Genomic DNA, 12955 nt, shown 5'->3' on the forward strand with positions numbered 1-12955 from the left:
CCTGTTGCATATGTGAAACACATTTTTTAAGAATATCTGACATGAATGTATTTGGAGACTGTTGCTGCTACTCAGTTTGGTGACATAGCTCTTGTGTTTTTCAAAATTTCAAAATTTAACACCATAAGTTTTTAAGGTGTTGCAGGTGCACTGCTGAACGAGACCAGAAATCCAAATACGTGAAATTAACATGTTAGTTTGACGTATTTGGATTTCCGCTCACGTTAATCTGTAAAGAAATCGAGTGTTGAAGATGAGCTCTCAAATCTCAATGCCAGTCCACATCAGATTTTTATTGTATTATTATAATTGTTACACATTGAGTTGACATGCAGGACAGGGACATGCACATATGTGTGTGGGTATTTGTGTGATATGTGATGCAGGGATGCATAACTGGCATCAAATAAAAAAAAAAAATGCAAGAAGACTGAAACATAAGTTTGTATAACCAAAATGATCATGAATCAGTAGGTATTTGGCAAATGTGGTGACAGTTAATGTTCAGGGGCATGGTTTGAGTCTACTTGTTCCCTTAGAGCAGGACCAGGCAATAAGCTTATAAAGAGGATAAAATTAATATTTAGCAGAACTGAGTTCAGCTTATTGGTTATTGGCTTATGGAGGGAGATAATCAATACCGAGGCACATGAAGTTTTCTGATGTTTTTTTTTTTTCCCATTTAATTTATCACCCTTTCTGCATTAGATTTAGATTACTGAGCCTCTGTAGCACCAGTCAGCCCAGTTTTCCGGCCAGTACACTAAGCCCTAAACTGGACTGGACTGGCTCCGACACTGGAACTTGTGGGTGAATGATCATAACAACAAAACGAATAAAAAAACAACTTGTAGTATTTCATGTAGGTGTATGATGAGTATCTGCTTTTCAGACAGGGCGGTGCAGCAGCTCCGTTCAAAGTCGGTAAATGTGGGTCAGGCTTCTGCTCGAAAGCTGGTGGTCGGAAGCGTTTCCGTGTAATGGCACAAAAACAACAGCAGCAGCGATACTTTTGTTCTCAAACACCAAACTTTTCTTTGTCTGAAACTTAACTTAGACTGCATTTTATTTATTTCCGGGCTTGGAGGGTGAAAAGATGAGTAGTCCATTCAAAACATCGGTATAGTCCTTTAATGCACTCTTTGTTATTTACCGGCTGCCTTCGCTAAGTTTTGTCGTTGGTGAGGCTTGCTGAGCTCAGGTATTGATCATGGTTGGAGGGAGAACAGCTGATTTAGCGCCCACAGCTGCTGTCAAGATCTTCTCAGCTGGAACAGCAGGCTGCGTGGCTGACCTGCTCACTTTCCCGCTGGACACCGCCAAAGTCCGGCTGCAGGTGAGAAGCTCCGCGCGCCGCATCTTATTTGCAACTACAGCCTCCGCAAAAGGTTTTAATATTTTACATTAGTTATAGGCCTGTAGTTTTCAGGGTTTTATATTAGGTAAAACATTTTAAAGTGTTTATTACTTTTGCACGTTGTGTTACATGTCAACTTTGTGGTACACGTCGTTTACTGTCACGGACGCGACAGCGTGCAACACACTGCACAAAACTCGCCCCACAAGCTTGTGACATAATTTATTCTTATTCTCGCAACAATATATGCATCGGATATGTAAGCGTCATAAGTAATTAAGTGTGGCAAAGTAATGTTTGCATTTGTTTTTGCATCACTCAAGTTATGCACTGACACTAAAGCATAAAGCAAACTTATTATAGTCTTCTATAGTCACACGTATCTGCTCCAAATATGTTCATGTAATTAAAAAAATAGCATCAAGCATGTAACATTTAAAAACTGGTATTAATGCAATACATTCTGTAAATGCTCACATGGGCTACAGACGATATTTTTAATATTATTATTAAAGCACCCCTCAAAACGTGTCTGATAATAGAAATTATTCTTTGGTTATTTGAGCTACTTCTGCTTTCTGTCACCTCAAAGTAGTCTGCCTGTTCTCCTCAGCAGGGCATTTTTACCCAGAGAGCTGCTCACTGTGTATTTTCTTTTTTTCACACTCTAGAAATGGTTTTGTCGGAAATCCCAATAGATGAGCAGTTTTTTTTTTCTTTTTAAGTTTTCAAAACATTCAAAGTCACTAAAGTTGCCTTCCTTTCCCATTCTGATGCAACATTGTGTCTACCTGTCTGTTGAGTCACTGCCATTTGACTGGCTGATTAAATATTTGCATTAACAAGCATCTGAACAGGTGTAGCTAACAAAGTGTTGCATCTCAGTTTTTCCACATTCATTGAGTCTGTTCTCATTATATGGAAAGTAATCATTTACAGTTACAGTGAAAAGATACATGTAGACTTTTTGTAGCCAAATAATACTGCAGGGAGTCCCAAAAAAATTGGCCCAGTTTTGCAGGCTAATAACAGCCGATTCTCAAATGATCTCAAATTTTAACAAAATGTGTAAAAACTAACCGAGTTTAATTTTGAATGTTTTTTCTTTCAGGTTGAAAAATGGTGTTCACTAGAAATGAAAAGGCATTTTGTGTGTTAGAATGTGCTTGAACACAGTCAGACAAGAGTGAGCAGTGAACATTTTAGAGAAAACTCAATAAATATATTCACATCTCAAATGATGTCAGGTTTTTTGGGGATACCCTGTATTTTAAGATTTATGATTCAAACATGAGAGTCTGTAAATATAATTTTTAAAAAATCATTAAAAAATTATTCACTGTAAATATCAGTTATCAACCAATACACATCCACCCACCCCAGTTTATAGAAACAAGCATACAGTACCTATGATAAGAGACATATATGCACATTTTTTCCTCTCAGAAGACTTCCCCTCGTGAGGCTCGATGGATGATCACATGTCATTATGTTTCCTCAGGTCCAAGGTGAATCCAAATCCTTACTAAAAGGTCAGAGGGCGAAATACCGAGGTGTGTTTGGCACCATCTTCACCATGGTGAAGACCGAGGGGCCGAGGAGTCTGTACTGCGGACTGGTGGCAGGACTGCAGAGACAGATGAGCTTCGCCTCAGTCCGCATCGGCATGTACGACACCATGAAGCAGCTCTACAGCCAAGGCTCAGAAAGTATGTGTGTATTAATCAAAAGTGCATCGCACAGCTCAGCACTCAGCAGATTACAGCCGGTGCATTCGTTGTACTCTGTTTGCAATCTGGTAATAGTGAACTTTCTAAAACAGGTCTACCTTGATAAAGAGAGACCTGGCTTTAATCTTATGGTACTTCTTGATTAAATTAATAATTTTTTTAAAGTAAATGGGCCTCAAATACAGTTATTTTCTTTATAAGCATTGGCTGATGTAGCTCAAATAAAGCCTGCATTGACATTTCAGTATAATTTAAGTCCAGGCTGGCTCGGCCCAGTCAATTTCTTTTATTTTATTTTTTTTAATTGATTTATACACAGCTTTCTCTGTGTGCATGGTGGCGGTGTGGTGGTGGTGGGTGGGGCTACAAAGGTTTTCAGCCTGATCTCAGCAGTTTAGTCTAAAGATAGTGTAGGCAGAGAAAAAACAAAAAGGCCTGCACGCGATACAGGTGTGCAAAAATTCCACTGCCTTGAGTCTGACGTCATTGTTTTGAAACTTTCAGGAAAAACATGCCAGTCTGCAGGTATAAACATATAACAGAAATGTTCAAAAAGAGGTCATATAACTTAGAGCAACCAGTTAGATCAGATTCTTTTAAAGGGGGGCTGTGAGGACAAACACTGCTCCCAAATGTCTGAACATAAAATCCAGAAACTGAAAATCCTGATCATCTAAATGAAAGTCAGACTCTTAGTCGCCTGAACTTGTTTGGGAGAAAGCGCCTCCAGCATGTGGGGCAGTTTCCTCTTTCAAGTAATGTGTTTATGCCAGAGGCTTCACCTGTTCCTAACAACTGCAGATTCCCACCTGATTCAAAACACTTGAGCAGCTGGAGATACTCGCACAACATCCACTTGTTCTCGTTTCCATCTCCCACCCTCCGTCTCCTTTTTCTCTGGTTGTTAGTCTCTCCCAAAGGTATCAGGGGGATCTGCCAGGCCCGGGAGCTGCCACCGATCCTCAATGAGGCCTTCTCCAAACCATAGCCTCTGGCCTAGCTTGTTGCTTTTTTATGAATAAATGTTTGTCATTCAGATTTAGGGTTGGGTTCCTTGCTTGTGAAATTACCAGTTAAACCAGCTTGAATGCATAATGTTGTACCTAAAGACAACAGGTGTTCTCAAAGACTGTACATAATAAGTAAGACCATTTCTTAGTGGGGCAGGACCTACCATATAGGCAGTAAAATAATTATTGGCTTCATATTAAAACCCTAACTGACACTTTTTCTGCAGCCAGGTTTCATTATGATTATCCAGACTGCTCTGAATTTGACCTCTAATTGCTGTGTGTGTCCTTGTTTGTGGCAGTAACATGTCATAACTGTACTGCTTGTGTAACAGATGCTGGAATCGGGACTCGACTGCTTGCAGGCTGCACCACCGGAGCGATGGCGGTGGCTTTCGCTCAGCCCACCGACGTGGTGAAAGTCAGGTTCCAGGCTCAGGGCTGGCTGCCTGAGAACGGCTGCGTGAAGAGATACAACAGTACGATCGATGCCTACAAGACCATTGCCAGGGACGAGGGTTTTAAAGGGCTCTGGAAAGGTATATTAAAATACACTCTACAGGATTTAGGTGTTATTGCTCCAACTGGTGAGCAGCAGCCATCACTTCCTTCACTTATATTATTTGATTAGTTTTGTTTTTTAATTGTTTCATACACACTAAGAAATAGAGGTACAAGAATGGACCTAAAAAGGTACAAAGGCTTTGTCGCTCCAGCTGTACCCTAGTGGAGTACAACATTGTACCTCTGAACATCAGAATAATCTTGTAGCCTTATTGTCTGTACCTTTTAAAAGAACAGTTCTGTACCTGTAGTGACAAATATGTACCTTTATATACAGGTACAAAACTGTACCCATTAAAAACGTTCAAATTATGTACCCAATAAGGTACAGCTGGAGTGACAAGCCTTTGTACCTTTTTAGGTTCATTCCTGTCCCTCTGTTTATAAGTGTGTAGACTGCCACAGGGAAGATTTTTTTTGTTGTTGTATTTTTGTGATTTTATGGATTCGAAGCATAAGTGGAATGGCAAGAAGTAAAAAAAAAGTAGTGAGGCCTGGGGAAAACAGATGGGAAGCACAGGGGGAACAAATCAGGAATAACGAGACTAGTGAAGTTAAACTCAAAACAAAGCATAAGAGACTAGAGACTATCAAAATAAGACACATCTGAACTTGATGTGGCTAAACAGGGAAACCAGACAACCCTGGAGACAGAACACAGAGAGACTGGACAAACACGGGGACCAGACTGGGAAACAGGAAGGGATCACAAAAGAGAACTAAACAATCTCACATCATCTATAACTAAACTAGACACCAATAACAACCAAGAACTAATACAGGGATCAGAAAAACTCGAAAGCACAAGCAAGAAAATCCAAACATTATGAACAGAAACCGCCCCACATCCATTTACTGGCTGCTGTTGTGTAGTTCATGTCAAGTCAAACAGCCCTTACACAGCCTGTCGGTTTGAACTGTCCTGCTGAAAAGCTAACAGTCGTCCTACTCATCTCTAATCTGAATGTTGTGGTGTTGCATTCTTCTTTCTCTGTGCTTCACTCATGCATCCATTCACCTGCTCCTCATCTCACGTCCCACATCTCTGCAGCACTCGAATAAAAATTCCCGCAGTCTTTCCTCTGAACAGCTGTTACTGAGATGAGCGTCCTGCTGAAACTCTGATACAGGCTTTAATCACAGATGCTGTTAACTGTTGATATCTGAGGCTGGCATATGAACTGCTCCCTTATAGCAGAGGGAGCTCTTGGACTGGTCCTGGATTGATTCTCACGAGAGTCAGTTTGATGACATTGCAGGATGGTTTTTGTGTTCGAAGACACTGTTCTTCTTGTATTTTTGCCATTTATACAGGTAGTCTGCCAAATATAGCTCGTAATGCCATTGTAAACTGCTCTGAGCTGGTGACCTATGACATCATTAAAGAGCTCATCTTGCACCACAACCTATTGACAGGTAAGTGGAGCTCTTTTTCTAACTCTTTTCACACTCTTGTGTTTATTTGTTTAAATAACAAATCTGTGTTTTCTGCAGACAACATGCCGTGCCACTTCACTGCAGCCTTCGTGGCCGGGTTCTGTGCTACGATTGTAGCGTCGCCGGTGGATGTGGTAAAGACGCGCTTCATGAACTCGGTGCCCGGGCAGTACAGCGGTGCTGTTAACTGTGCCTTAACCATGTTGATTAAAGAGGGACCAACAGCTTTCTATAAGGGGTAAGTAATACATTTTTGTAAATCAAGCATGACGGCACAACCCCTGCACACATTCTTGATTTATCTGATTTCTTTCACAGATTCATGCCCTCGTTTCTTCGTCTGGGTTCCTGGAACATTGTGATGTTTGTGAGCTACGAGCAGATAAAGAGGGTCGTGGTGAGGTTTCAGCAGCCCTGAAAGTCTCTGATTGCTACAACAGCGCCACATCTTCAGTGTCAAACTGACAACTGAAGATGTGGAGCTGTTGTAGCACAGTTAAGATTGTTGTTGTTCCTGTTCATCCTCAGGGATAAAAGTGCACAACTAAGAAGGTAAAACCCAAAAGAGAAACTGCAGGGATGATTGATTACTTTTTTTTAATTTAAATATTTAATTGATCTTTTCTGATGTCTTTTACAGGAGACATGTTTTTGTTTATTGTCACACTTGAACAGACGCACAAGTCAAAATGCCTGCTGCAATATATTAGTCAGGGCTTCATTAACTTTGTATTGTATTCTTATTTGTAAAGTGACTCATTGTGTAGTTATACACATGTGAAAGGAGATGCACAAAGCTAAATTCAGATGTGTAAAGTAGCAAATAATTGCTGGATATATACTTAAAGAACAGGTCAGACATGTTTCCGGCTGTAAGGAGTGATACAAGAAGTGCAATGATATGTAAATATGTAGCCCAGTGTAATCTAATACTGAATGTTTCCCAAACATGCAAATATCCAGATCACATGTCATCAGTAACCTTTTGGAATAATCAGCTACTATTTTTTGATGAAGTAGTAGATGAAGGCGTGTTTTATGCTTGATCACAATTGTGACCAATGGGATAGCACGCATAGTGAATTAACATGTTTCTCCACTATTACCACCCATCCCACCCCCTTCTACCTCTCTAGTATACTGTACCTCTTCACGTGGTATTTCTAAGGCCCTAGATAAGGGCAGCTTGTTGTATTTCTTAGGCACTCCTTTCTTCAGCACACCTTTCTTGGCTAACTTCTCCCTGTGCTGCCTTGATCTCAGCCTCTATTCTCCTTCTCCATGGAGGGTGCTGCACCTTGTGACGGTTCATCTTATAGCCAAGCATCTCAGGGATCACTGTTGCTGTGGTATGCATCAGCTGGTTGGTTTCAGTGATAGTTGCAGTTGGGATTGTCCATAATGCTGCATTCACATCTTCTAGTAGACTATCAGAGGGTACTTTATGTAGTCTTGGTAATCAGACATTGAGGATCCAGGTTTCCAGCTTTGGAATTGTACATGTGTTATATTGATTTGAATAGTGAAGCGCAAAGAAAACAAAATACAGCATTTCAGTACTGAAACATTAATACTGGTGGTTGGTGGGGATGCTGGACAGGCCTGGCATGCCCAAACGCATAAAGAGAGTGTGCTGGGAGCGTCTAGCAGAGGCCCTGATCAGTGAAATCTTCAACTCCCACCTCCTGCAGATTTTCAACAAGATTCTGAGGGAGGCTGGGGACGTTAAGTGTGAATGGATCATATTTCGCATCTTGATTGCAGAAGTGGCTGTACAGAGTTTCGATTGTAAGGTGGGTGGTGCCTGTCATGGCAGTAACCCCAGAAACTATCAAGCTTGTGGGACATGAAAGGCAGCTGACAATGACAGTGCTGCTGACTTTATCTGAGGACGTAGTCAGGCGGTGGAAGGAGTACGTCAAGGATCTCAATCCCACCAACAACTGCTTCCTTGTGGAAGCAGGAGATGACTTGCCCATCTGTGTGTTGGCAACATCACATAGAAACCGGGGACAGTGCCTCTGGATTGGCAGACTGGGGTGGCGCGTCCCCTCTTCTTGTGGGGGAATCACATTCCTCAGCCTCCACAGTAAGGTCTATGCCTGGGTTCTGGAGAGGAGAGTCCACCGTTTAGTCAAACCTCAGACTCTGTAGCTGTGTGTTCGGTCCCTGTGAGAGTTGGTTCACACTGCCAACAATTAGTCACTTGTTCTCGGGGGGGGTTGAACTCTCCTGGGGCTGTCCTTTACCACCAAATCTGTTCATCATTTTTATGGACAGAATATTTAGGTGCAGCCAAGTGGCAGAAGGTGCACAACTGCACAACTTAAAAAAAAAATCTCTGATTTATGAGTTTGATTTTGTTCATTCTGTGTTTATTTTTTTAACATTTACATACATACCTGTATTCTGTATTTCCACTTGGTCTTTTGCAGTTGTATACCTGTAAATTCTGTCTAATGTATGATTTCTACTTGGTGACAAAGAAACTGCTGTACCACCATGTTTAAAGTTTTGGAAATGTGAATAACAATTTAAATAAAGTAAGAATGCAGTAGACCAAAGAAAAATGTTTGTAAGGACAAATTTTCTATAAGAGGCCAAATGTTGACCCACATACATACACAATGAACCTCATCATGTGTTACTCCATACCTGCTCTACTACCGGATGCTGTTACAGATACTCTGCTGTATAATCCCCCATTACACGAGACCTTTCAGGAAAACAATGCAGAGCTATACGTGTGAGATACGAGCCAGTAAAGGACTTTTCAGGGCGGTCCACAAGATATTTCATGACAAATGTCATCTTTGTTATGCCATTTTTATCCTTTTTGGTGTGTATACAAGCCCATTAAGAAAAAGTATCCACATATGCAAAAATAATCGAGTAGAGACGCGGAGGTGAAAAGCACAAAACAACCAGCTGACAGACAAGAAAATTGCCCAGTTTGAGTCTTGTAGGACAAAAGACGCTGCTGACAAAGATGAAACAGAAGTCTGTGGTGTAACAAAAGCCAGTAAACACGCTCCACCTTGCTAATCATCTCCATGGCTGAATTGGTAGGGCAAGGCGTGGTGGGCCACATGGCACCCTGGCTAACCCTCGTGTGTGCTCAGGCGAGTCCGTGTGGAGCCAAAGCACCACATGGACTCATTGGCCTTTTATTAAAGACTGTGAGGATGGACATCATCATGAAGGAGGAGCTGTTTGTGCTTCTCTGACTTTGGCAGGAGTCTCTGCACACAAACGGTTTCGAGTGTCAGTGAGCAGTTCAAGTTCACTGCAGAGGAAACACTGATGTGTTCCCGCCAGCTCATAATTACTGACGGTGTTTACAGTAATTTTGGCTTAGGTTAAAAACTCTGTAATCCAAATGTTTGTTATAAAAACAGCAGCTGCTGCTGCTGGTGTGCTCTGCATTGATTCAGTTTGCTTTTATCTCCTTCACACAAGTGTAGATACGCTGAATTAAAATATGCTCGCGTGTTCTTCACTTTTGCTGTAGTGTTACAGTCAATTACAGATATTTTACATGCAAACATCAACCCCCTTCTTACTAAAATAGATTGAAAGCTCCGAAGCTTTGTTCATGGGAATGTTAAAGTGAAAATAATGTGCACGGCTCAGTGATTGAACAAATATTTTCCCCTAAAGACAAATAGAAGTGTGTCTTCATTTGCTCTGTTACTGTCTATTCCTCCTCCTAATGTTGGTATGGTTTTATTATCATCTGCAATGTATGGATCTATGGAAGCTTGTCTCTGCCACTGAACAAAAAATACATAGATTTTTGCCCCGCAAGGCTAAGTCATATTTTCAGATAATTATCTCAAAATTTTGACTTATGAACTTTGGGTTTGTTTTCCAGTGGTGGAAACAGGCTTCCATAGATCCATACATTGCAGATGATAATAAAACCATACCTGAAGTATTATGTGCAAGTGAGACAGTTAAACTGTAGAAAATGTGAATGATTCATATGCTTTTTAATGATTTCAGATTCATGCAGCCAGCTTTTAATGAACAGGAAAGAAGTCAGGAATATGAGTTTAATTTTGCCCACATGACAGTTTGCTATTCCATGCCTCATATGTTGCAGGGTGAACACAGACAGCCATTCACACCTACGGGCAATTTAGAATCACCAGTTAACCAAACCCCACTAACTGCATGTCTGTGGACTGTGGGAGGAATGTGTGGGAGGCTCTTAACATGAGGCTGACCGGCCAGTCACCGGTCCAAGCTTAGCACCCTGAAAATTAACTCAATTCTCATCCCCGAAGTGTGATGTGCAGCTCAAAGAACACCTTACTGAAGAATACACAGTAAACCCACTGAGCTTTTTATGTGAGATCGTTTAAGAATATATTTTCTACCCCAAACTTTGCTGCTTCTCACTGTTAATTTTTTTATGACAAATACATGAATCTGGACTAAATTTGATCGAAGCTTCACGGACTTCACTGTGGTGCTTGTTGATGCCTCTGCTGCGTGTTCAGTGGCTGCAGGCGGACGGGTCTCGCCGGCCGTTTCAGACCTCGTCCGTGCACGCCTATTTGAAGGAGCTCATTCTCATCAGAGCAAAATAGTGAAGGCTGGAGATACGGGGCCGTGTTTATGTGGGCATCAAGTGGCAGCAGGAACGGAGGTAAGACAACGGCTGAGCTCAAGCCGATCTGCTCAGGAAGGCCCAGAGAAAAATACTGAGCCTCAGGCTGAACCTCACTGAGCCTTTGTGCTGTTCTCTGTTTGTGTCTGATAATCTCCTGCAGTTTCTTCACCAGGACCAGCCTGATGTGATGGAGTTTCTGGACGCTGAGAAAGGACTCCAAGAAATCTGGCATTGACGTTTTTCCTTCTGTAAACCTCTGAAACAGCAGCTGTGAGAGAAAACACACACGAGGGCATTTTGCACCACATTAGAGCACAACTTTGCTCCTGAAATGTTTGTGGGTATCGGCCGTTTTAGGTGTGAAAAACTACTTTTTCATAACAGGCACGAAAGTTTCTTACAACTTGGCTCACCTTTTAAGCAGGAATATTTCTGAGCCTGTAGATCTTTATGGTGTAATGCACTGAGATTTGCTCAGCACCATCTTATTATCGGTAAGGTATTTGAGAGGGACTAAGAGTCTTCATTGAAGAAATTACTTCACTGATCAACACGGTGACTCTACAGATTTAAAAGAAAAAGTGCGTCCTCACCTCAGACTCCACCTCTGCATGACTGATCTTGTTCGTGAGGCACCAGTGAGCATAATGGACGCTGTATTTTTCAGCTTTAGTGAGAAATAAAAGCTTTTCAGCGTGTTGTCAAAACAGATTTGCAAACAGGCAAAAGAAAACAGCAGAATTTGTTTCACTCACCAAGCTGTTCTTGTTTGGCCTGAATGATGCTTCGAAGTTTCTCCAGCTCCTTGTACTTCATTGCGAGCAGCAGCTTTGCATCTCTAAATCTGGGTTTCTGGCTAAGACTGACTTTTGCCAGCTTTTGATTTGAAATGAGGATCTTTTCTGCAGCGTGCTGCAGTCTCTGAAACTGAAAACAAAGCAAAAAAAAAAAAAACACTGCATGCTGTTTAAGAAACAACGAACACATAAAGTTTGTTGGCTGGGAAAATATACATTAATCTCCACACATGTAAGATTACTACCGTTTTCCCCATGACCTACTGTTTAGGTGCAAAAGTAAACAGGAGCAGACCTGAGCTGTTTAATGGACTAATCACTTTAACTTAAACTTTAACAAAACTTTAGAATGTTACGCTTGATTAATTTCTGACTTATCAGAGAAGTTCAGTGTGCAAATGTGAGCATAAAAACGTGAATTCAGTCATTTTCACTTTGAAACAAGGTTTGACAGATTTATAAAATATTTGTGTCTTGCTTTTATGGCAGTTGGTCGAATAAATTTGTTAAACACTGAAAACACTGAAAGTACGAGAATACTCATTCCACCGCAGATTATTTGTATTTTTTATATTTTTAAACAGGCGCAGTATCTTTGTCGCTCACCTTCTCGCTGCTCCTGACCACGTGATTTATTTTGTCTTCGTCTTCCAGAAGCTCTCGCAGCTCTCTGGTTCTCCAGGCGCTGAAATGAAGCTGCGCCGGCGGAAACATGATGACCCTCCCTGCTCTGGATGCTCTCTGTCTCTGACACCTGACGGTTCCTGAAGCGTCCTGACGGAGCTGTTAGTGCTGCATTCAAGGACAGTCGGAGATTATACAACTACAGAGCTTGTGGTAGTAAACATGCATCTTCTTTTCGATGGTTTCCTGGGGCAAAATATGTTTTGTTGTAACTTTTTTCATAATCAGCCTATGGAGTGTGTTAAAACTGTGCTTGAATGCACAAAAATGTACAACTTTTGAACTACTTCAAGTCGTTCTAGCAGTCTGTCTAGCAGTGAATCTAGCAGTGGGGGGAAAGCTCTTGAGGATAATGCTAGTGGTTATTTATTATTGTTAATAAGTTACAAACTTAATTCCTCACCATGTTTAATATCCATTCAAGATGAGTTCTAGAGACTTTCAAAACAGTTTACAAAGAGAGTGTTTCCATTTTTATAATGAATGTAGGATAATATATAATATACTGTAAATAGTCCGGCCTGTTAAGGTTCAACACACAGGCACATCATGTACATTGTATATAGTGTTATTATTATTAGTAGTAGTAGTATTAAGGTTAATATTGTTTGTTGATTTTATATATATTCTTTTCTTAATAGTGTGAATTATTATATCTTTATTTATATTTATAATAACTGCGGCTGCTGTTACACCCAAATTTCCCCTCTGTGGGACAATAAAGGCTGTTTCTTCTTCTTCTTCTTCTTCTTCTGAAT

General features: G+C 41.0%; 2 protein-coding genes across 3 annotated transcripts; one reads left to right on the forward strand and one right to left on the reverse strand.

The window, feature by feature from the left end:
• Positions 1-943: 943 nt before the first annotated feature.
• LOC115790022 (mitochondrial uncoupling protein 2-like) lies at positions 944-8647 on the forward strand. 2 transcript variants are annotated; one of them, XR_004020757.1, is made up of 7 exons: positions 944-1336; positions 2859-3066; positions 4433-4636; positions 5976-6077; positions 6156-6336; positions 6417-6650; positions 6739-8647. XR_004020757.1 is itself a non-coding variant. In XM_030743668.1 (6 exons), the coding sequence occupies exons 1-6, from the start codon at positions 1211-1213 to the stop codon at positions 6514-6516; spliced, it is 921 nt and encodes a 306-aa protein (XP_030599528.1). In that variant the 5' UTR covers positions 944-1210; the 3' UTR covers positions 6517-8647. The 2 variants fall into 2 exon arrangements, 1 of the variants encoding a protein (XP_030599528.1); XM_030743668.1 differs by having other exon boundaries at positions 6417-8647.
• Positions 8648-10246: 1599 nt separating this feature from the next.
• Positions 10247-12247, reverse strand: LOC115790023 (vacuolar protein sorting-associated protein 37D-like). Its single transcript, XM_030743669.1, has 4 exons — positions 12120-12247; positions 11472-11643; positions 11310-11383; positions 10247-10984 (listed from the first exon to the last, which is right to left on the reverse strand). Exons 1-4 carry the CDS (start codon positions 12225-12227, stop codon positions 10565-10567), a joined length of 774 nt encoding a protein of 257 aa, XP_030599529.1. The 5' UTR covers positions 12228-12247; the 3' UTR covers positions 10247-10564.
• Between the last annotated feature and the right edge of the window lie 708 nt (positions 12248-12955).

The sequence above is a fragment of the Archocentrus centrarchus genome, chromosome 13 (assembly GCF_007364275.1).
Source record: "Archocentrus centrarchus isolate MPI-CPG fArcCen1 chromosome 13, fArcCen1, whole genome shotgun sequence".
In the NCBI taxonomy this organism is placed as follows: domain Eukaryota; kingdom Metazoa; phylum Chordata; class Actinopteri; order Cichliformes; family Cichlidae; genus Archocentrus; species Archocentrus centrarchus.